Genomic DNA, 25,307 nt, shown 5'->3' with positions numbered 1-25,307 from the left:
ATGGAAGCAATCCAATAGGAAGTCGAAAAAGATACCCTTAGTAATTCTGTTCATGACGGTGAAAACTGGAAATGCCCATAGTACCTCCAGTAGAGAACTGACAGGCTTTAAAAAAATATGGAGAATATAAATATAGAGGAATACACTGTAGCTTTACAGCCATTCATTGAGTCACTTCAGTAGATCATACAGGCCTTGCAGATCATGTTCAGAACTTTAAATGTTATTTTAAAGACAGGTGGAAGCCATTCACGGTCTGAAGCAGAGACTGGCATGATGAAACACAGAACTGAGAAGTGGGATGTAGGGCAGTCGGTAGACGTGATGGCAAGTGACTGAAACTAAGACATCCAGCAGGGAAAAGCAGGTGATTCAAGGAGTATTTAGAAGGCAGAGGCTGTAAGTCTTACTGATGCTGAATGAGGAGGAGAGAGTCAAGGGTGAGTCCTGTTTCTGACCCAGTCAGCCGGGGATTTGCAGCAGTAGGAAGCACCGAGGGTTGTAAAGGCGTTGGTGTCGAGCACGTAAGACATGTGGTCCCTGGGTGGCAGGCAAGAGGATGTGTGTAGGAGGTAACCGAAGGTTCTGAAGGTGAGGAGGGGTGTCTGGAGCAGATGTAGTGGAGACCGGCTGACAGCAGTCACGGAGGGGCTGAGATGACCCAGGAGAAAGGCGATGAGAGGCCTGGGAGCCCTACAGGGCGAGGAAGCAGCGAGAGCAGAAAACCAGGAGATGGGGCGGGTCTGAAGCTGCGGGGTGTTCCAGGCGAGGGGTGACAGTGACTAGTGCTGATGATGATGCTGAGAGGCAAATACATCGCCCTTTGGCTTTGATGACCTGGAGGTGACCTCGGCAAGAGCACCCTTGGACCTTCCTCCCTCCTTCCCCCATCCCACCCCTCTGGGTCATCACAGAGCACCAAGCTGAGCTTCCTGAGCTGTATGACAGGTTTCCACTAGCTAGCTATGTTACACCGGAGAAGGCGATGGCGACCCACTCCAGTACCCTTGCCTGGAGAATCCCAGGGACAGAGGAGCCTGGCGGACTGCCGTCTGTGGGGTCGCACAGAGTTGGACACCACTGAAGCGACTTAGCAGCAGCAGCAGCAGCAGCAGCTATGTTACGCACGGCAGTGCACGCACATCAGTCCCAGTTTCCCAGTTCATCCCCTCCCCCACCCCATGTCCGCATGTCCGTCCCTACATCTGCATCTCGATTCCTGCAGATAGGCAGGGGATATATGTCCATGGTTAGCTGATGCACTTCACTGTACAGCAGAAACCAACACAACATTGTAAAGCAACTATACGTCAATTTTCTTTTTTTAAAAAAAAAGCACTTCGTCTCGTAGACAGTTGGAGTGGAGACAGAGGGCCCAGAGGAGTGCATGGAGAGGGGCGTGGCGATAACAGAGTTGGACGGTGTGGGTGTGGGTGTGGGGGTGTGGGGGTGTGTGTGTGTGTGTGTGTGAAGACAGAAAACACTTGAAGCTGCTTAAATGCTAAAGGGAAGAAACCCATAGAAAGAAGTTGAAGATACACTGCACGCTAGGACAGGGAAAGAAACGGCGAACTAGAAATATGTGAAATCCATTCTTATGAGTGTGACCTTATGAAACTTACGTGTGTCCTTGAAAGACAAAAAGTACTGAAGCAGAGCAAATAGTTTCCAGATTTTTTTGGAGACATGTCAGTTAATAATCATCATAGTCACAAGGAATACCATCTCCTGAGCAGACCTGGGGCCGACGCTCATTCCTGTCATCTCATTTAATCCTCATAACAGCCCTGCCAAGTCTAGGCATTGTTCTCATTTGATACAAAAGAATATTTAAGCCTTGAACTAAGGCTCAAAGAGAATAGGTGGTTTGCCTCAGGACATGCATTTGATGAATAGAGGAACCGGGATTCAAACCTGGGACTCCCTTGCTCCAGAGCCCAAGCTCTTCCTTCTAAAAGTAAAGAAACTTAGGTAAGTTTATTAACCCTCTAAACAGCATCTTTATGTTCTTGGTCTTCAGACACTAGTAAAATTGCTGAGGCAATTTGCAGCAGTTTTGGTCACTCTCTCTACTGTTTGTTTCAAACAAATTGCAATAAAACAATAGAATTTAGGATTCTCGAAGTAGATGCCTAGGTTTTAACATCAAAGTCACTGATACAAAATTGTGTATGTGTTAGTTTGTGGATTTCTGTGTGTGTGCGTATGTGTGTATCTAGGAGTATATCTAGGGTTTATGGGACCTGAAGTTATAATTTGAAGACACACAGTTCTGGGTTTCCTTTTTTTTTTTTTTTTTTCAATTTATGGTGTGCCGGCTCTCCGTAGCTGTGCACGGGCCTTCTCTAGTTGTGACGAGTGGGGCTCCTCTGTAGTTGTAGTGTGCAGGCTTCTCACTGTGGTAGCTTCTCTTGTTGCTGAACACAGGCTGTAGGCCGTGTGGGCTTCAGTAGTTGTGGAGCAGGGGCTTAGTTGCCCCATGGGCATGTGGGCTCTTCCTGGACCAGGGATCAAACCCGTGACCCCTGCATTGGCAGGTGGATCCTTAACCACTGAGCCTGGCAGGAAAGCCCCTTAGGTTTCCTTTCATGGGACTGTGCAAACGAAGGCCCCTGAAACTCACTAGCTTCACAGCAAACCCACTTGTGCATGTGGATACATGAAGATAGAGGGAGAAACCAACAAAAGCTATTGTCCCTTAAACAATAGCCTTGGTTTCATTGCTTAGTACAATGGAAGCATCTTTTAGGGTTAGTACTAGTTACGTCTTTTCTGGGAAGACAGGGAAGATTTATCAAGGATTGAATAGGCCAAGAGTTTCTTAAACAAGTGCCTTGAATTCAGGCCAGTGGTCATTTGCTTTGTTAGATATATAGCACTGTGGCTCATGCTCTTTATACAGCAGGCAAATAAATATAACTTCTTTTTAAATATCTTCTTTATTCCAGAGATCTTTTTGTTAATATCACTTTCGAGATGTCATCTCCTGTGTATATGACGATTTTCAGAATGTAGCCAGCCAGAAAGCATACTGGGTGCTGGAGGAACTGGGGGCCAGTGAAGATGGAAAAGGATTGGGGGGGCACCTTTATTTATTTAGGAAACTGTTGCAGACAGGACACACGTGCTCTGCTGCTCCAAAAGCCAAAAACTAGGAACCGAGATACGTGAGATTACAGAGGACGCCAGCTTCCAGCACAGCAGAAGAGCCTTCTAGCGACTAGAGCTGTCCAAAAATGGTTTGCTTATGCTGTGGCCCACTGCCCGTCACGGAAGTACTCAGCCAAAGCTACTTCTTGGCAGGGGGCTTTTGCTGAACACAAGTTCGAATCCATCTAAGAAACTTGTAGAATCCTAAGATTCCAAGTCATTATCGGCCACAAAATATTCCTGCCAGGCACACACAGCAACACACGCAGTGGGTTAGTTTTGCCCCAGAGTAGTGATGTTTGTGCTAAGCCAGCCACGTTCCCCAGCTGAGCTCCTGGTCGCCAAGGAAACATGTCTGTGGATGGACTGGTTCAGTACTCTGCAGTCTTAGAATTATGTTTTTCCCTAACCTGGGACCCTGGGCCCAGGCTCCCACCCTTTAGCTAGCTGTCACAGGTGCCACTTCTGAATGCTATCTTACCTGTTCTTGCAGTTTAGGTAAGGAACTGGCTGAGCTCTGCCTGACCTCCTCTCCCCAACTCACTCAGAAGCCTTCTCTGCCTGGCTCCCTTTGCCAATTTTGGGATGAAAGGCTGCAGAGAGGCAGCACAAGGGCCTGGGGAAGTACAGGGCAGAGCACAGGTTGGCCCCGCTTAGCCCATCAAGCCAGAGTAAGGCGTCCTGAGAGACCAAGATGGGGGAACGGCCTCAGTCCACCTTGCCCTTTCTGAAAGGGGAACATAAACGTGGCCATGACCCAGACACTCCTGCTTCGTTCTCCCGCAGGATCCACAGGTCTGTCCTAAACCACGTTAATAATATCTGTAATAGTAGTGGAGATAGTGGCAGTCACACAGCAGCTGGTGTTTGCTGGGTTCTCACTGTTTGCCAGATGCTGTGATGAGTACATTACATGATTATGTCGTTGGGTCCTCATAGGCACCCTGAAAGGTGGTGGTGGTGGTTTAGCTGCTCAATCATGTCCAACTCTTTGTGACCCCAGGACTGTAGCCTGCCAGGCTCCTCTGTCCATGGGATTTCTCAGGTAAGAACACTGGAGTGGGTTGCCATTTCCTTCTCCAGGGGCTTCCCTGGTGGCTCAGACGGTAAAGCATCTGCCTGCAATGTGCAGTCCCTGGGTCAGGAAGATCCTCTGGAGAAGGAAGTGGCAACCCATTCCAGTAGCCTTGCCTGGAAAATCCCATGGACGGAGGAGCCTTGTATGCTACAGTCCGTGGGGTCACAAAGAGTCAGACACAACTGAGCGACTTCACTTTCCTTTCCTTTCTCCAGGGGATCTTCCCAGCCCAGTGCTCGAACCCACATCTCCTGCATCGGCAGGCAGGTTCTTTACCACTGAGCCACCTGGGAAGCCCTCCTGGGAGGAAGATGCTACTGTGCTGTGTTGTGCTTAGTCACTCAGTTGTGTCTGACTCTTTGTGGCCCCGTGGTCTGTAGCACCCCCCAGGCTACTCTGTCCATGGAATTCTCCAGGCAAAAATATTGGAGTGGGTTGCTATTCCCTTCTCCAGGGGATCTTCCCAACCCAGGAATTGAACCCAGGTCTCCCACATTGTGGGCGGATTCTTTACTGTCTGAGCCACCAGGGAAGCCCAAGAATACTGGAGTGGGTAGCCTACGCCTTTTCCAGGGGATCTTACCAACCCAGGAGTTGAACCACCTCCTGCATTGGAGGTGGATTCTTTACCAGCTGAGCTATCAAAGAAGCCCAGATGCTGCTAATACTGCCGTTTTACAGATGAGGAACTGATGCCTGGAGAACTTAAAGGACATCGCTTTGTTGACTCGCTTTCTCTGTACCCACAGAGAAATGGAAAAGAAAGTTATGCCCGCTCCCCACTCAGAGCCCTTGGAGTGACCTCCAAGGAGGGGCCAGGTGTCACATGCTCCCAGACCCTGCTGCTCGACATTCTCCTCTGAGGGGGATGTTTGCATTTTCCAGAAAGTTCAGGGACCTCCTCAAGGTTGCCTGGTGCAGCGAGGCTCATCCCGCAGCCCGGGCCCCAGGGCCCTCCCCGCACACCAGCCTACCTCCAAACCAGCAGAGTCCGCCACCCTCACACACACTCAATCTGCATTTCCTGGCCTCCCCTTTCTAAATGGGCACATTAATTACTGCCCATTTTTCTTAGTAATCATCTGGAACACTTTTTTTTTTTTTTTCAGAGTTTTCATTTTCTCTTGGGCTACTACCGAAATAAAGCTTTGCTCAAACCCACGGGACAGAACATCAGCTATGTGAGGCCACGTAAATGGGAAAAGTTCAGGAAGACATTTACGCTAAACCCCAAGAAACAAAGTGTTGATTAGGGACTTATTTTTGTGAGCGATTAAAATATGAATCATTAAAATAGGACGGTATTTCAGGCTCTGTATCCTCATCTCGTCAGCGACAGCATCACCATGACTACTGGGTCTGAATTAGATGAGCTCCAGAGCCTTTCCCAGCCACACGCAGTTGTGTGTTATCGCTCTCCCTTAAACACACAACGTTCTCAAGTTTGGTTCAGAACACCTATGCGGCTCCTTGTCCGTGTCAATGAAAGGAAAGACCCAGTGACATAAGGTCTTCAGTTCTTAAAGGCTTTTTGCTCTGTTTGGTCACAGTCATAAATAGTGGCAGTAAAAGTGTTAGTTGTTCACTTGTGTCCAACTCTTCTTGACCCCTGTAGCCCCCCAGGCTCCTCTGTCCACGGGATTCTCCAGGCAAGAATACTGGAGTGGGTTGCCATTCCCCAATAGTGGCAGTAAGTTATATTAATATAACGACCACAATTCAAAGATAGAGGAAGAAACAAAAGCGAAACCCAAGGGCATCTCAGGAATCACTTAGGACGGGCTGTCGAGGAGCTTTATTTGGTACAGATAGGAAAGGTGCAGAAGTTTGCAGAGACAAAGAAATTCATTTGGAGTGTTTCTCAGGTTCAGACTGAGTTGAAGGGAAAAAAAAAAAAATTTAGCCATAGCCCAAAATATGCAGTTAAATTAAGTTGTTAATTAAAGTATCTGTTAAAAATGGCTAAAATTAGAGACAAAAAGCCCATTGTTTGGTACAATTGTTGACTGCGTATCTGTGTGTGGAAGGGCGTAGGGGGACAGTCAGAAAAGCCTGCGGTATTTTTAAGATTAATCACCCACGTCGAAGGGGTGTTGAGGCACCCACCTGCGTTTTTGAACTTGGAGCTAAGTCAAAGGGGAGGGACAATACCAGGACAGCTTTACAGCTTTTCTTTCTTTCTTTCTTTCTTTCTTTTTTTTTTTTTTTTGCTAATTAACTACTCAGTGGACACTTCAAATACAAAATATATCAGCACAGAAGGCCCCCAGTTCAAACCAGCCCCTTCCATCCTCTGCGAGAGGCTGACATCCAAAGATGGTTTTCAGAGATGGTGGAACCTGGGAGCAATGCCTGTGTGTATTTTTAGAAGGAAGTATAAGTTTTAGATTCCCAGAATATCCTAGTTCATTATAGGGTATCTTTAATAGTTATCACCTCTGATTGCACTTGTAATTTTTTTTTTCCGTATTTATTCTTTTCCTGCCTGGGATTGGGGTGGATTAGAAAAAGGCACTTTTTTTCTTTTCCCCTGGTGGGAAGATTTCTATGAAGAATCTATGAGTTGTCATTGAAACATTAAAACTTTTCATCCTTAATGACTTTATCTTCTTTGAATAATCTGAAATGCAAATAGATACAAAAAGGATTTTTTTAAATAAAAGGAATAGCAATAAGTTGGGACAAGTTAAGTTTCCAATAAAGTCTGGTACATCCCTATGATAGGCTGTTATATTGCAGTTACTAAAGCAGCTAAATGATATGGAGGGAAAAAGATACTCAACTATGATAAGCTTGATTCTAATTCTGTAACTATATCATATACTGTTATTGTTGTTCAGTCGCTCAGTTGTGTCCAACTCTTTGCAACCCCATGAACTGCAGCACACCAGGCTTCCCCATCCTTCACCATCTCCTGGAATTTGCTCAAACTCAAACTCACGTCCATTGAATCAGTGATGCCATCCAGCCATCTCATCCTGTCACCCCCTTCTCCTCCTGCCCTCAAACTTTCCCAGCATCAGGGTCTTTTCCAGTGAGTCAGTTCTTTGCATCAGGTGGCCAAAGTATTGGAGCTTCAGCACCAGTCCCTCCAGTGAATATTCAGGTTTGATTTCCTATAAGATTGACTGGTTTGATCTCCTTGCTATCTAAGGAACTCTCAAGAGTCTTCTCTAGCACCATAGTTTGAAAGCATCAATTTGGCAAAAACATACGTATATAGTATTAACAGAGTTCTTGTTTCTTAGGAATAGGATTATAGATGACTTTTGTTTTCTTTCTCCCTTCCTATTCCTTTTTTGTATATGATTTTCATAATCAAAAAAGTTTTTTAAAAGTCCCACATGGCTCTGACCTTCTGGGTATTAGTGCCACATCCTATCCCCTGTAAGCTCCCCGTGGACAGACCTACCTTCCTCAACATTGTGTCTTTAAGACAGTGCCAGGCACAGTCAGAGCTCAGCAAATAGTTGTTGAACAGAACACTCCCATTTCCCTGTTTCTCTCTCCTTTTTTCTCCAGGTGATGTGCTCTATGAACTCCTTCAGCATATTCTGAAGCAGAGGAAACCTCGGATTCTTTTCTCACCGTTCTTCCACCCCGGAAACTCGATACACACACAGCAGGAAGTCATCCTTCACCAGAACCATGAAGAAGGTACCCGGGAGGTGTCTCTCTCGTCCGAGATGTAGCCCAACCCCAGATCTTCCGCTGTCTCTCTGTTCTTATTCACGTGGTTCATTTTTCATTTGACCAACATTTATTGAGTACTGATTGTGTTTGAGACCCTAGGGGAAATGCCAAGGTGAATAAGATCTCTCTTTGGTTCTCTGCTACTCCCAGTCTCGGGGAGGAGATGAGATAGATACGCATGTCAATAACAAAGAATAGCTATAATAGGCGCCATAAAGAGACAGTGGGAGGGGAGATGACAGCCAGTGCAGGCATCAGGTTCAGCATCACGAAGGAGGTGGCCTGCAGGACTCCTCGAAGGTCTGATAAGCAGGGCTGAAGTGGGGGAACGTTCCAGGAGGACCCAAGATGGAGTTAGCAATCTCTAACTGGAATTGAGAGCAACAGAATGGAAAGCAATCATGTGACTGGGGTTGCAGAGCTTATCTTTCTTTTCCCCCTACCTTTGATGAAGAAGGGTTTCAAACAGACCCCAAATAGGGAGAATAAACTAACTAGAGCCCTGTGAACCATCCCCCTGTCTCAACAGTGATCCACATTTCACTGCTGTAGAACCAGTCCAAGGAGGTAAGATTAGAAGCAGGACGTGGAGGACTTTGATTTCTGGGCTGCGGAGCAAAGGAATGGGGAGTCATTGAAGATTTTGAGCAGAGGGTCACATATGCTGGTGGAAGAAAAGAGACCCAAACCCTATGAACTCGATAGGGGTCCGGGGAGGTCTCGTCCTCCTGCTCCAGAGGCGGCGTCTTGCCGTGTGTTCGGTGGGAGGACTTAGTTCAGACGTTCCAGGCAATGCTCTGCTCTGGCCAGTTACATGGTTCTTATCAAATTACTGGTAGAAAACAGAACAAAAGACCAGAATTGAATTGTGGCCCCAGACAGAGTTCCACAGCAGGTGTTTGGGGACAGAAATAGTGTGTAAAAAATCTTCCTCTGCTCCCTGTTCTGTTGAACTGCAATGTATCAGGCCTCCTGGGAGCATTTCCTCCACATCTTTCTGCCTGAATTGGGAACCAAAGTAATTCTTTTAAATGTATCCTTCGGATCAGATTATGAGGGGCCTAAAACCCTGTGTTTTTTGTTTGTTTGTTTTTCTAGAGGCATTTCCTTAAACTGATGGAGCATCCCCCAGAGCAGCACTATTTTTGTTTCATTGTTGGCAAATTAAAAAATGAGAAGTTATGTGTTTTCTTAATTAACACTTCACAAAACAGAGCCTGGCTCCAGGCGACCTGACCGGCATCTCTTTCGTGTGCCAGGCATTTCACAGCAGGTCCCCTCGCCTCCATGATGGAGAATAAGCCTGTGCTTCTTGCAGGCTCCCTGCCTGTGCCTCTCAGCCTGTCTTCCCCCAGCGTTACCTTTGCTGAATTTAGCTGCTGCCTGTCAGTCCCAGTTTGGTTTCTCTGCTCTTTTACCGTTCCTGCCCTATACATTTGCATAGTAGCCAATAGCTACTCCAGAGAACAGGAGGTGAGTTTACTGAAGCTTGATATTAGGGCAAGAAGCAGAGTATGTAGGCTGCGTCTTCAGATACAGCATATGTGTGATGGCCTGTTGGGGGTGGTGCGTGCGTGCTAAGTCACTTCAGTTGTGACCAATTCTTTGCAACCCCATGGACTATAGCCCACCAGGCTCCTCTCTCCATGGGGATTCTCCAGGCAAGAATACTGGAGTGGGTTGCCATTCCCTTCTCCAGAGGATCTTCCCAACCCAGGGATCAAACCCTCGTCTCTTATGCCTCCTGCGTTGCAGGTAGGTTCTTTACCATTAGTGCCACCTGGGAAATCCAGTTGGGGGTGGGGTTGTCTTTTATTTGTTTTCTCTTTGTCCTTTTGTCTGTTTTCTCTCTCTTTTTCTCATTATTTATAAAACAGAAAACTCCTATTTGGAATTTCTCTTCCCCTTTGTACCCTCAGCTGTGATTGGTGGCCGATGGCCTCACCTCATGACAACTCCCTCCTCCCCTCGGCCTGACCTGGCTCCTGAGCAGGTGTGTTTGCTGTTCTCATTGGCAGGAGCCACTCAGTAGGGAACGCCAGCCCCTCTCCGAGCCCGTCTCCCACCAAGAAAATACAAATGCACTACCAAAAATGCCCTAGTGAGCTATGCCCTCAAGTGCTGTGCTGTTGGCAGTAGTGAGCTCAATAGGTAGAGGGATGGAGCTAAGGAGGCCAAGGTCAAGGGCTGATCAATCGCCCTGTGGACCAGATAGCTCTGCTTGAGACCTGCCCTTAAAAGGAGCCCCTTCTCAGAGACAGTTCCTTCAAGCTGTTGGCCAGGAATCATGATCATGCTACCTGCCCTGCTCCTCCACCTGCTCTCACATAAGCAGGTGGACACACAGAAAGGAGCACAGGTCTCTGTCAGATGGGATCACGTGAGAAGAGCTGTACCAGGCACAAGGTGATGTGAGGAGCCTGCCGGCCCCCAGAACTCCAGATGTGTAGGTGGACTTGGTGACAAAAAGAGACCAACTGGAGAGGTGAATGGCTGTGTACAGGGTCCCTACCTACAACCACCTTTCCGTTCTTTTCCATCAAAAAAAATATATATCCAGCTTGACATGAGTTGGCCCTAGGATCAATACTGTTATATCATGAATGAAAGAAAAACTTAGATGCTCAGTCATGTCTGACTCATTGCAACCCCGTGGACTATAGCCCCCCAGGCTCCTCTGTCCAAAGAATTCTCCAGGCAAGACCACTGGAGTGGATTGCCATTCCCTTCTCCAGGGGATCTTCCCAAACCAGGCATCGAACCTGGGTCTCCTATATTGCAGGCAGACACTTGGCCATCTGAGCCACCAGGGAAAACTGGTAACATATTAATATGGGCGTGTGTTAACATACATAAAGATCTGATCTTGGGCGGAGAAAGTTTGTAAAGTGAAATTATAAGCATCCAATATTACATCCCTAATTGTTTGTGTTACGTAATTGGGGTTACAGAACAATGTAAAAGTGTGTTGCTGTTGACTTGACACAGAGCTGAGAATGAAAGAGCAGGACACTCCAGAGAGAATCAGCTCAGCCCCTCAACAGGCTGGCACCGTGAAGCATGCAGAGACATGGAAACACAAAGCTTCATTCACTCCTCCACCCCACCTCCCCCAGTGTCTTCACCTCATCACTGCCATTGACTTGACCAGTTCAGACATTCATGATTTCACAGCGGGAATTTATATCACAGGACAAGCATATCTTGTTTATCCCAGCAACAGTTCCTTGCAGATACCCCAAGTGAGTACATTACACTGCAATCTCGCCTTCTGTACTAGCCTCCGCATGGCAGTGCCAAGCCAGGAGGTCACTGTTAGCTCAGAGGCTCTGATGGGAGAGAAAGGCGACCTATGAATTCAGATCTTTCATTTTGTAAACATTCATTATCTCTGCGATGTACACTGTTCTACAACTATGTTATAACTTGGGCCTAAGTACTCAAATTACCACCTTCGTCTAGAAGAACCAGCATTCTTCTCTTCCCCTTACTTAGTTACTGAGCTTCCCTGGTGGCTCAGATGGTAAAGAATCTGCCTGCAGTGTGGGAGACCCAGGTTCGATCCCTGGGTTGGGAAGATCCCCTGGAGAAGGGAATGACTCCAGTATTCTTGCCTGGAGAATCCCATAGACAGAGGAGCCTGATGGGCTACAATTCGTGGGGGTCACAATGAGTCAGGCATGACTGAGGGACTAACATTTTCACTCTTACGTAGTTATGGAAGGGCTGGGGAAGGCACTATTATATAACTAAGATAACTATATAACTTTTCATCTGTACCCAGACGCTTAATCCAGTGAAATGGGACTCTAGACACATGGTCAGCTTAGAAATAATGTTTCAAAGAATGGGACCTGGCCATCAGGAAACCGGGTTCTAATCCTCTCTGCTGCTGTGACAGTCCTAAGGGCTCAGTTTCTCATTTCTGTCTCCCTTAGTCACCCCAGTTACAAGACAGGAAATTCAACCAAATGGTCTCAGATCTTAGAACTCTCACGTCCTAGGGACTGAGTCTCCCTGGGTGATACGAAGATGAATAAGACACATTCTGTACCTTCAGAGTCATGAGCGACTAAAATCCAGAAAAACACAACAATGTCCTGTCTGGTGATGCTCAGAAGTGCTGAGCATCAATTCTCGTTTATCTCATCTTATCAAGAACTTTTGATAATATTACCCCTCTTAGTAATCAAACCAAGAGTAGCGTCACTCACTTGCTTCATGATGAAAACCTCATTTTAAATAGATAGCTTTTCTTTGGTTGGTGACACATTTTATCTGCTTGAGATGAGTTAGGTGTTTAGATAGCTATTGGGGCTTCCCTGGTGGCTCAGAGAAAAAGAACCTGCCTACCAATGCAGGAGATGTGAGTTCAATCCCTGGGTTGGGAAGATCCCCTGGAGAAGGCAATGGCAACCCACTCCAGTATTCTTGCCTGGAGAATCCCGTAGACAGAGGAGCCTGCCAGGCTACAGTCTATGGGATCGCAAGAGTGGGACACAACTGAGCGACTAAACAACAGATAGCTATGCAGGCCGGAGACTACATATTTCACCAAAACCAAGAGGCACAACATCTCTAGAAATTTCAGACCCACAAATGGTCACGGTGGTGGTGGTTTAGTTGCTAAGTTGTGTCCAGCTCTTGGGACATCATGGACTGTAGCCCAAAAGGCTCCTCTGACCCTAGGATTTTCCAAGCAAAAATACTGGAGTGGGTTGCCATTTCCTTCTCCAAGGGATCTTCCCAATCCAGGGATCAAACCTGGTTCTCCTGCACTGCAGGCAGATTCTTTACCAACTAAGCTACCAGGTCCAACTCTGTGCAACCCCATAGACGGCAGCCCACTACACTCCCCCGTCCCTGGGATTCTCCAGGCAAGAACAGTGGAGTGGGTTGCCATTTCCTTCTCCAGTGCATGAAAATGAAAAGTAAAAGTGAAGTTGCTCAGTTGTGTCTGAACAGCGACCCCATGGACTGCAACCTACCAGGCTCCTCCATCCATGGGATTTTCCAGGCAAGAGTACTGGAGTGGGTTGCCATTGCTTTCTCCAGGGAAGCCCCTACAAATGCTTATAAAACACATTTATTTTGTTACACACAGCTATGATTAACTTCTTTTGATACTTTGGGTTCTGGAAGCAGTGAATTTGGGCTCCGATAGAATATTTAAGGAGATAAGCTTTATCCCAAAATATACATTGGATTGCCACTGGTCCTTTGGTATTAGAACTGCTTGAATGAGTGATTCCCTAAAAGCTCACTGAGCAATTAAAATATGCTTCTGATCCGGTCTGGCCTCTGAATGAGATCAGCTCTGCAGAGCCACCCGTGTTGGACTGGACATGCACAAGCTTCCAGGGAGGAAGAATAGGACCTATGTTTCTCAAATATTCCCATCTCACTACCTCTTCAGGGGACCCTCCTATAATGTCAACCCTTTAGTCCCACCCTCTCCTGTGCTCCCATCTGAGAGACTGGGAGGTGATTTTTCATCACTGGAATTTGAAACTGTTCGCACCTGCTGTGCCGTCACTGCTTTCTGTAGCAGTCAACACGGTTCTAAGGTGGAGATTCTGCTCCGGGGCAGCTCCTTGCCACCAGGTGAATGTGGAAACTGGAAGTGAGGATGGGAAACTTTAGGTGTCAGTGCGCTGTCATTCTCAGTTCTTCTTCCAGCTAGCCCATGGTCATGGCCCAGATAATAAGAGAAGCCATTCCTTTGTGTAGCGTGGGGAGGGTGACTTGTATTCTGGGATAGACCAGAGAAATTTTATTTACATGCTTGTTTTACTGAAGAAAATATTATCCCACTTCCCTTCCCCCGACCTCACCCATCAAATCCAGCTGCCCAAAGACTGCTTTGGAGGAAGGAATTCTTCTACAATTTTAATGAGATAATTAAAGGAGATGAGGTGTATGAATCTACTTCCTAATCCCAAAATAACAGTTAACATTTATTGGGTTCTCATTGTATGCCAGGCCCTTTCAAGCATGTAAGCTTTTCCATGTTTAAATCATTTAATCCTCACAACCACTCTATGAAGAGGGTAATATTATTTCCACTTTATAGATAAGACAGTTGAGGCTACCAGTAATAAAGTAGCCTGCCTCCAAATCACATAGCTGCTGCTAAATCACTTCAGTTGTGTCCGACCCTGTGCGACCCCATAGACAGCAGCCCACCAGGCTCCCCCGTCCCTGGGATTCTCCAGGCAAGATCACTGGAGTGGGTTGCCATTTCCTTCTCCAATGCATGAAAGTGAAAAGTGAAAGTGACGTTGCTCAGTCATGTCTGACTCTTAGCGACCCTGTGGACTGCAGCCTACCAGGCTCCTCTGTCCAAGGGATTTTCCAGGCAAGAGTACTGGAGTGGGGTGCCATTGCCCTCTCCAAATCACATAGCTACCAAGTGGCAAAGCTAGACTTAACACCAGGCCCGCTTGGCTCCAGCACCTGTGTTCATTTCACAGCAACATCAATGAGCTGACCAGAATAATGTTTTTATCAGTTTTTTTGTGTTTGCAAGTACCCTGAAAATAGGACAAATGATTAAACAATAAGTAGAAAAATTATGGAGATTAGGATGCCAAGACAGATTCTCTGAATGGGGTACAAAAGACTGGCAGGTCCCAGCACTCCTGCTTATAATGTTCCTGTTTCATAATATAGATCTTCTCAGACTTAGATTGGGGGTACAGCCTGATAAATGCATCTTTAAACTGAAAATATCCTAAGGTGAAAATGCATTTACTACTCCTAGCCTGTCAAACAGCATAGCCTATCTTAAACATGCTGGGAACACTTACATTAGCCTGTAGTTGGGCAAAATCATCTAATGCAAAGTCTGTCTGATAAGAAAGTGTTGAGACTTCCCTGGTGTCCCAGTGGTTAGGAGTCTGTTCTTCCAATGCAGGGACCATGGCTTCAATCTCTGCTCAGGGAACTAAGATCACACGTGCCATGCAGTGCAGCCAAAAGGTTTAATGATGATAATAAAGTGTCGACTGTCTCACGTAATTTATTGAACACTGTACTGCAAGTGAAAAACGAAACGGTCATCTGGGTACAGGGTGGTATCAGTTGTTTACCCTCGTGATCATGAGGCTGACTGAGAGCTGTTCTCACTGCCGCCACCCAGCACCACAGGAGTTTTCTCCTGTACATCACTAGCCCCGAAAAAAGACTGAAATTCAAAATTTTGAAGTGTCATTTCCACCTAATGCATATCACTGTCCTAGCAACGTAAAATTAAAAAATTGCTAAGTCAATCCATCATATGTCTGGGACCATCTATACTTGAAGCTGGTATATGTAAACCAAAAAAGAGTCAGAGGTAACTTTTGAGACCCTAGTGTATGTCTTCAGTTAATGATGTTAAAACCTCATACTAAATTGGACTGAATTAACCCATTTGGATCATTGACTGCCCCAGGATAAATGGACTTAACAAGACAAAAATCTCCCACAGACAGACAGACATAGATATATCTATATATATATCTTTTCCAATTCTTTTCTCTTATAGGTTATCACAAAATATTGATTACAGTTCCCTATGCTATTCCGATTCCAATTTTCCTAACCGTTCCCTTTATTGCAATAACATGTACTTTGTGCAAACACCAAATTTCTGCATCCTGACATAGGAAAGGCCTGTTCCCTGCCCATACCATTATCCTAGGACTTCCTCATGGGTTAACCAGGTGCCATCTATAGCAGGACTTGTATGGGGAAATACATTTAATGTGCCAGCCTCAATCGAGAACACAGGCTGTTTTGAAAATAAGCGATGCCTACTCTTTGTGTACCTCACACATGACAGGTTCCCCACGAACCTTTGGAATCTTTCTATTAATCTGTCCGTCTCCTCTCACCCTCAGCTCTGACAGTCACCATTTTCTGCTACCCTTTCATCCCTGTGACTGTGGAGTCCAGCAGAGGTAACAAGGTCCCACCAGGACTTTCTGTTGTCCCCGGTGTCAGAGCACCCAAGCACTTTCCTCTGCACTAAGCCTCGTTCCTCTCTTCCTTACCCCGCTTTTGTCTCCAGGGCCACCTCTTCCTGCTCTGCCTCTTATGTGTCATGGCCCAGGGCAGCATGACGTTTCACCCCTGGCCCGGTCCCTGATGCAGAATGAGGTTGTGATGGGACCTCGTGGAGATCCTGGGTGGTGCACAGAACTGCTTTTCATCCATCTGTATCATCAGCCTCCTGCTGAGGGGGACCCATGCCCCTTCCCTGCCTCCTCTGTCCTCCAGGAGTGTGGAGGCTGTCCTTAATCCAGAGGCTAACTTGCTATATTGAGCTAAATGTTTTAGGGTCCAGAGATCCTTAATACACAGGAATAATTCTCCCTAGGTAACCAGGAAGTGTTCAGGAGACTTCCTCTTCAGTTCAGTTCAGTCACGCAGTCGTGTCCGACTCTTTGCGACCCCATGGACCGCAGCATGCCAGGCCTCCCTGTCCATCACCAACTCCCAGAGTTTACTCAAACTCATGTTCATTGAGTCAGTGATGCCATCCAACCATCTCATCCTCTGTCGTCCCCTTCTCCTCCTGCCTTCAACCTTTCCCAGCATCAGAGTCTTTTCCAATGAGTCAGCTCTTCCCATTACGTGGCCAAAGTATTGGAGTTTCACCTTCAACATCAGTCCCTTCTCTTACCCCTTGGGAACTGCCATCTGATTTCTTTGAGATAAGGGCTCAGAGGGCTTCCCAGATGCCGCTAGTGGTAAAGAAACTGCCTGCCAATGCAGGAGAGATAAGAGACACAGGTTCAGTCCCTGAGTCGGGAAAATCCCCAGGAGGAGGCCATGGCAATCCACTCCAGTGTTCTTACCTGGAGAATCCCATGGACAGAGGAGCCTGGTGGGCTACAGTCCATAGGGTCACAAAGAGTCGGACACGACTGAAGCAACTTAGCAGGCGTGCACACAAGGGAGCTAGCAGGGGACTGGTCTCACCTCCAGAGAAGGAAGTCCTCTGATGACATCATCTTGCTCTTTGCCCTCTGACCCTCGTACTACCTTACCCCCTCCCTGTAAATGGCTCACAGTATTTACCTCCGAATGGCCACTTGGCTCATCTGCAGCCTGATTGCTTGATTTCTCCATTCACTTCTTTTGTGGGGCTTTCTTGAGACTGAGGGAAACTCCTCTGCATCCCCTGCAAAGAGCAGAGCCAGTGTCCAGCCAGGAGCACAGAGCCCCCTTTATGGCTGATGTGGACTTGCCTACACTGTCTGCACTGAACCACCAACAGGGGTGGCCCTTTGGAGGCCATCCCGCACACAGTGATGAAGATTAAGCCTCAGAGCCCTACACGTCCCCTGTTTTGTTTCTTTTTTAGTGTTTGGCCACACCACACAGCTTGTATGATCTTAGTTGCCTGACCAGGGATCAAACCTGAGCCCTCAGCAGTGAGAGCACAGAGTCCTAACCACTGGACAGCCAGGGAATTCCCATGTTTAGTTTCTTTCAACCCCTTTCACCCAATGATTATAAAATTCTAGACGCTTCCAGAGGATTTACTGTGTTTGACCTCAGACCTGTGTGAATCCTACACTCCAAGCTAGGGCAGTTTTCTTCTCGGGGCCTACAGGGGAATTCAGTGACCGCTGAATGTGACAGGGGAGTTGAGTGAGATGGGAACACTGAAATGGGCAGGCACAGAGTCAGTGGGAAGTCTTAGCTGAACGTCTTGGAAAGGCGATAGCAGGGATAGTTTCTAGGGCTGCCATGCACTGGATGGCTTGAACAACAGAAGTGCGTTGCTTCAGGGTTCTAGAGGCCGGAAGTCCAAGAGCAAGGTCTCAGCAAGATGGGTTCCTTCTGAAGCTGGGGGGATATCTGTGCTGTGTCTCTCCCAGCATCTGGTGGTTTGCCAGCAATTTTTGGAGATCCTTGGCTTATGGGTCTTGCGTGGCTTACCTCCTGTGTCCCTTGACTCTTCATTCAGCACCTGTAGGTCTGTTGTTGTTTTCCCATGTCTGCCTTCTCCATGGGACTATGATACCCATGAGAGCCAGGACCACATTTCCTTACTCTTCACATACTGTGCATCTGAAAGACTACCACACGTATGGTTGGCATCGCCGAAAGGCCTTTGCTTCAGTTCGTATTGTAAGGACTGTGACAAAACATACCTCTCTGGTTTGTGCAGCGTGTGCCTGTCTGTGTCCAGCCTCCCCTGTTCAGGGGGGCAGCAGTCATGTCAGAATAGGGGCCCCCTACTCCAGTATGACCTTCTCTTACCCAAATACATCTGCAATGACCCTTTTCCCAAATAAGATCTCTTTGTGGAGTACTAGGGGGGTGGTGACTTCAACACATGAATTTGGGAGTAGGGGAGCACAAATCAACTCCTAACAGAAGTGACAGAGCCTGACTATATGTATGAAATCTATTTTCAATTCCATCTCAAGACCTAGAGTCTTTAATTTTTGTGTAGGTCTTTCTATCACACATGGTTTCTGCTTCTCTTTTACAAAACAGCTGGGAAATGGTGTTTTCAGGGAGAAAAAAAAATCTGGATCCCAGTGTACTAAGGATAATGAGTGAGAGTTACCTGCTGGGGCTGTTGATTTGTATCTCCCTGACCAATGGCTCTTATTATCATCCATAGCCTAAGGGATAACACAACAGGGAAATGTGATCCTGGTACGGGAGACATAAACTTGACCTTAGCCTCTGCTCTGCCCTGGAAATTTCCTAGTCAAAAACCAAGAGTTCAACCAAAGGCAGTTTTGCTTTGTTTTTAAGTTCTACTAGTTATTCATTACATAATGTGAATAAGTGGAAAGTGTTAGTCACTCAGTCACATCAGACTCTTTGGGACCGCATGGACTGTCCATGCAGTTCTCCAGGCAAGAATACTGGAGTGGGTAGGCTTTTCCTTCTCCAGAGGATCTTCTCAACGCAGGGATCAAACTTGGGTCTCCTGAATTGCAGGCAGATTCTTTACCATCTGAGCCACGAAGGAAGCCCAGTGTGATTAAATGGGGTTAAATTTTGATGAATTTTAAGTAGAGAAACTTTACTAATAAATAAAAGGAAAGAGGATGAGAAAAGAAATCAGACTTCTTTTTGTGACCATCACATTTAAGGTCCTACCTTATTGGGGGCTTTTTGGTAGTGAGAAGAAGGGGTTATTTGTGTCTAGAAGAGGTCTACAAGGAGAAAGGTTTGGGGTCAGAAAGTACTTTCCACCAGAAGGAGGTCCCCTACCAGTCCCAGCTACATTCCCTGCCCCACCGCACCCCACCCCCTTTCTAAATCCCAAGTGACCAATTGTATGTGGCCTTTCCTCTCTCTTCCTTGTACGTTTCCCTACTACATCAAGACCTTCAGACCAAGGGCAATGTGGATAATTTCCCAGTTTCCCAGCTGGGCAGTTCACCAAGAACAAACCCAGACATCAAGGCCAGACCAAAAAAACATCTTCTTGTTTTAGACAGAAGACTCCTACATCTAGGGGATTTAATGCACCCACTGTCCGCTTAGTGCATTTCCTGTGTCCGGAGCTTCTCTGCCTGGCGGCTCTGGTCTCATAAGTTTCCATACCCTGCTGCCAACTTATAATAACAGAGGCAGCAGGGTAGCAACATCAGAGCCCTCTCCATACGTGGGCGCGTGCTTTTTGCAAACTGAAACAAAGCTTGGAAGGGCTCATTGCAGACCTTTCAGCCTTGACAGTGGTTGTGCCCAGACCACCAGGAGCCTGGAATTAAATACCCTCTGTTCCAGTTCTCCACAGTTAATGTTATCAACTTCATCAAGTACTTCCTCTTTCAGTGGTGTCTGCAGAGAAATAAATAAATCAAGCCCATCCAAGTCCTGTTTCTGCCCAGATCCTGAGTCAAAAGTAACATCAGAGATGGATAAGCCAGAGCACTGTCTCTCTCCCTCATTGTTCCCAAAATCTGGGCAGGAACAGAGAGTGAAATCTCTCCAGGACATTACATCAGTTCCTCTTTTACCCTTGGCATGAAAAGTTCTTCCTCTCATAGTCCTCCCAGACTTCCTAAGGCTTGCCCCAAGTGCACACCCATCCACTGAGCCTTGACGCCTGGGACATCAAAGAAAACCTGCAGGTAACCAGGCTGCTGGCCAAAGCCTGTGTCCGTTTTGAAATTTGTAAGACAGGAAATGGATTCAGGAAATAGGATTTCTCAGTACATGGTCTTCATCATCCTTAAGTATTTTTAAACCTTAATAAGCTTTTAAGGAAAGGGAGACATCTATAAATGGCATTTAGAATAAAATATATGAAACTTCAAAATGCAACTGTCTTAAATATTGCTTACAATGATGATATTCTGTGATGTGGACAAAAGAGAAATTCATTTTTGTGGATGCAGGATTAAGATCCATATTAGCTATGAAAAGAAAAATTTGCCTCGTCCCCAGATGACTGCAGATCATTTCTGTCATACTAATAATTTCAGCCATTAAAGTTAACTCCTGAGCTAATCAGTGTCCTGCAAGCTTTTGTCTGCATTGAGATTAAAGTGAGGAAGTTAGGACTTGTCATCCCAACCTATACCCTTGCAAGGTTGATTAAGCACTTTAATTCCTTTATAAAATCATAACCACCGAGCCATCATATCACCTGAACACTAATAGTTCCTCAGTATCATCAGCTATTTTCTTAATGTCACATTTTCCAGCTATTGCATAAATGTTTTTACAGTTGGTTTGAATCACAATCTAAGCAAGGATCTGCTTTTTCATTGCAAAAAGTTGACGTGTTTCTTAAGTCTCTTTCAATCTATAGGTCTCCATCCATATCTTTTCTTTTTTAATATTTTATTTTTTATTATTCATTTATTTGGCAGTGCTGGGTCTTAGCTGAGGCATGCACACTCTTTAGTTGTGGCATATGGTTCCCTGACCAGGGATCAAATTCAGGCCCCCTGCCTTGGGAGCATAGAGTCCTAGCTGCTGCACCACCAGGGAAGTCTGTCCTTATTTTTCTTGTGCACATGCTTGCACACTCTTTCTAGGTGTTTAAAAATGAAGTTAGCCATAGTTAGTATAACTTTCCCCCTGTGTATTTTCTCTCTGGTTGCTTTCACAATTTTCTGTTTATTTTTGGTTTTCAGCAGTTTGTGTGCCTGGATGTGGCTTTCTTTGTATTTATCCTATTTGGAATTTTCTGAGCTTCTTGGGTCTTTAAGTTTGTATATTGCTGCTGTTGTTAACAAATTGAAGACCGTTTGGCCATTATTTCTTCTTCTTTTTTTTTTCCCTCATTCTTTGTTTTTTCTTGTTTGACAATGTTACAGTGACTGTGCAGGAAAATCATCTTATTTTCTTCAGTTCAGTTCAGTTCAGTTCAGTCACTCAGTTGTGTCCAACTCTTATTTTCTTAGATGAGCACATAAGTATTTAGGATAGGATATCAGAATTTCTGGGGCTTCCCTGGTAGCTCAGTGGTAAAGAGTCTGCCTGCCAATGCTGGAGACGTGGGTTCAATCCCTGGGTAGGGAATATCCCCTGGAGAAAGAAATGGCAATCCACTCCAGTATTCTTGCCTAGGAAATCCCATGGACAGAGGAGCCTGGCAGGCTACAGTCCATAGAGTCGCAAGAGTCAGACACAACTTAGCAACTAAACCACCACCATCAAAATCTATAATTTGCTTTAAAATAACACAGTTTTTAAGAATGTTTTCAGTTCAGTTCAGGCACTCAGTCGTGTCCGACTCCTTGTGACCCCATGAATCGCAGCACACCAGGCCTCCCTGACCAATGTGTTGGTGGGAGGTAAAAACCCTCCTCTGTTAAAAAAAAAAAATCTCACTTTCTTGAACTTCAATTACATCTCTTTTAGACCATTTCATACTGTTCCCACAGGTCACTGAAGATCTGTTTCTTTGTCTTTAATCTTTATTGATCTGTTTTCATATTTGCTAACCCATCTCCCATCTGCTATGTCTGTCCAGTCCAGTATTTCAAGTACTGTATTTTTCAGTTCAAAAACCTTTTTTAAGAGTTCCTTTTTCTCTTCTGATGATCTTCATCTGTTATCAGTCATTACCACCATTAATAAGTATTTGAACTTATTTATAATAGCTGTTTTAAAGTTCTTATTGGCTCCTTCCGGTATGTAGATTATCTGAGCCTCTTTCTATTGCTTGCCTTCCTTCTTGAATATGGGTCATATTTTTATGTTTCTTTACATGTCTAGAAAATCTTTGGTGGATACTTAATATTATAAATAACATGTTATAGAGACGCTGGATTATGTTATATTCCCCTGAAGAGTGTTGATTTTCCTGCTACCAGTTAAATAACTGGCTGATCACTTTGATTTTGTGGAAGCTAGATCTTATAATTGGCTAGGGAACATCTATTTCGGTTTTACCTTTAGTCCTCAGGCAGATCCCTTTTTCCTAGAGCACTGGTCCTTACTCCAAAGGTATGACCGTTCTGGGGTAATAGATAGCCTGAGGTGTTTTCAGAGTCTTCCTTGATAGATCTCCAACTCTGAACTCTTCCTCTAGTACTGTGACCAGCAGCTGAGATTTCTGCTCATGTCTTTAAACCATACAGCTGTTGCCTTTCATTGAGCTCCTTGGAGTTTCCCCTGCACGTTGCTGTTTAGGAGCACATGTTAAGGATTTGGGAGAATTTTATGTGCCCATTGGTGGCTGAGGCTCCCTTCTTTATGGAAATTTTCTCAGGTTTGTGGTTTTCGCCCCCTCTCCCTTCTGGTAGCTTCATACTCTATCCCTGGCATCTCAAGCAACTTTCTGTTCTTTTTCTAGCTGCCCCAGACTACATGGACTGGAGAGGTCACTCTGGGTGAAAAAGTGAAAGTCACTGAGTCATGTCCGATTCTTTGCAACCCCATAGACTGTAGCCCACCAGGCTCCTCTGTCCATGGAATTCTCCAGGCCAGAATACTGCTGAGTGGGTAGCTATTTCCTTCTCCAGGGGATCTTCCCAACCCAGGGATCAAACCCAGGTCTCCCATATTGCAGGCAGATTCTTTACTGTCTGGGTGAAAGCTGTATAAAGTTGGATCTCACTCTGGACAGTTCCTTTCTTGCAAGACTAAAATCCCCTCAATAACTTTTTTTTGGCCACACCTCAAAGCATGTGGGATCTTAGTTCCCTGACCAGGGATTGAATCTATACCCCCTGCATTGGAAGCACAGAGTCTTAACCACTGAACCGCCAAGGAAGTCCCTCAATAACTTTTATAAATACGTTTTATCCAGACACACAGGAAAGTTAGTCTGCTACAAGTCACTCTGCCATTATTGAAACTGGAATCCTCTTTATGAGGAGAAAAATGAGAGCATACCATAGAACTTCACCTTACTTTACTTATCTAACCATAGCGCCTGGAGACTGGTCCGTAGCACAACATCAAGGTACTCCTTATTCCATTTTATAGCTGTGTATCCTTCACCATTTAGAGAGAGACTCTCATGTGTTAAACCAGTCTTCTGTCGGTAGCTATTCCAATGATTGTATGCATGCTTAGTCATGTCCAACTCTTTGTGACTTTATAGACTGTAGCCTGCCAGGCTTCTCTGCCCATGGGATTCTCCAGGGAAGAATATTGGAGTGGGTTGCCATTTCCTCCTCCAAGGGATCTTGCTGACCTAGGGATCAAACCTGCATTTCTGGCATCTCCTGCGTTGCAGGCTGAACCACCACTGAACCACCTGGGAAGCCATCCAATGACTAAGCACTTTTAAATTCATAGCAGCATGTTATATAGTGATTATAAAGTAAGCCCTTTGCTTTCAGGCAGATGATCATGAACAGTATTCCTTTTGTTCACCATCTCATATGATTGGTGAGATCTAGCAGAGTCCCCATTCTCCTGTTATCCCTGTGTTAAACTTTAGGAAATGACCACCTTCGACTCTTGTGTGCTAACCCTATCAGATTCCCAGGTCCCCTTTATATGTTCTTCATATAGATACTGACGTCATGGTGAAAGGAGATGACTTTGTCTTGCTTTATTTAGAACCATGGACAAGTCTTTGACCAGAACAAGGACCTGCAGGTATACGCATGCTTTTGGTGAAACAGCTCTGGGAATAGATGTGGCCAGAGAAACCTCACTGAGATGAGTGGGGGACTCTGGAGAAAGCTCTGTGTCTGTAGGCAGATTTCTGCACTTCTGACCCTGTTAAGAACAGGGCCTCCTAAAGCTCTATGTTTGCTGGTCCCTCCCTCATCCCAGCCCATGGAGCTACTTCTGCTACTGAGCTGTGTACACTCCTGTTGTCTTTGCTCAAACGTCTCCAACTGGAGCATTCAGGTGGGATAGGATGGAGGCATTTATTCTCAGGGGTCCACTCTTCCTCCTTCACTCTACCTGTCTGACCATTTGTAGGGACTGTGCATTCAGAAACAACATGATTCTAAATGTTGTTTAAAGTGCGAGACTGTCATTGTAAATCAGGCCCACTGTGCCTGCTCAGAGCAGGGTTTGATACAACTCCCCCCACCTGACCCCACACCACCCTCCGCTGCCCCCAGTTTCTACATAGCAAAGAGGTGGATGCTCTAGTGGGCATATAAGACTATAGAATCTGACTAGAGTTTATCTGGGTGACCTTGGGCAAGTTGCTTAACTTTTTATTTAAGAATATTTGTTTATTTGACTGTGTCAGTCTTAGTTGGGGCACACAAGATCTTCATCACATCATGTGGGATCTTTTGCCATGGGCGCTCGGACTCTCAACTTGTGGTCCATGGGCTATAGACCGTGCGGGCCTAGTTGCCTGGTGATATGTGGAATCATAGTTCCCTGACAGGGATCGAATCCTTCTCCCCTTCATTGCAAGGCAGATTCTTAACCACTGGACTGCCAGGGAAGTCCCTGCTTACCTTCTTTATGCCTCCATTTTTCTCTCCTGTTATAAACAGGAGTAACGGCAGCATCTTCTACTTGTGTCAGAGGATTAGTGGCTTCAGTTGTGTGCAATGCGTTGTGACTCTGTGGACTGTAGGCCCCCAGGCTCCCCTGACCATGGAATTCTCCAGGAAAGAATACTGGAGTGGGTTTTCCTGACCCAGGGGTCAAACCTGAGGTCTCTTGCACTGCAGGCAGATTCTTTACCATCTGAGTCACCAGGGTGTGTTGTAAATTTTAAGCAATATAATCCAATCCATAGAATATACAGTAATTGCTTTATTATTTTCATCATCTTTATCATTAATAGCAACAACTCCTGGAAGCAGAGAATATGAAAATTGGGTTATGAAAATGTAAGTCGGTGAAAGCCTCTCGAGAGAGACCCTCAGGGGCCCTGAAAAACCACACCAAAGAGTCAAGTAACAAAAAGATAAAGAATGAATAAAGAATGAGTGTGTGGCTTCCTTGTGTTTATAAGCCACGAATAGGTGATAAATGG

General features: G+C 45.8%; 1 protein-coding gene across 2 annotated transcripts in view; it reads left to right on the top strand.

Moving 5' to 3' along the window:
• ETV6 (ETS variant 6) overlaps positions 1-25,307 on the top strand; it is a 286,627-nt gene that overhangs the window by 239,448 nt on the left and 21,872 nt on the right. For both annotated transcript variants that reach the window (XM_005680827.3, XM_018048473.1), the window contains exon 4: positions 7,751-7,885. In XM_005680827.3, the coding sequence (XP_005680884.1) occupies positions 7,751-7,885 (135 nt within the window). The remainder of the gene's footprint in view (positions 1-7,750; positions 7,886-25,307) is intronic.

The sequence above is a fragment of the Capra hircus genome, chromosome 5 (genome assembly GCF_001704415.2).
Source record: "Capra hircus breed San Clemente chromosome 5, ASM170441v1, whole genome shotgun sequence".
NCBI lineage: Eukaryota > Metazoa > Chordata > Mammalia > Artiodactyla > Bovidae > Capra > Capra hircus.
This window is presented reverse-complemented; position numbering and strand designations above follow the sequence as displayed.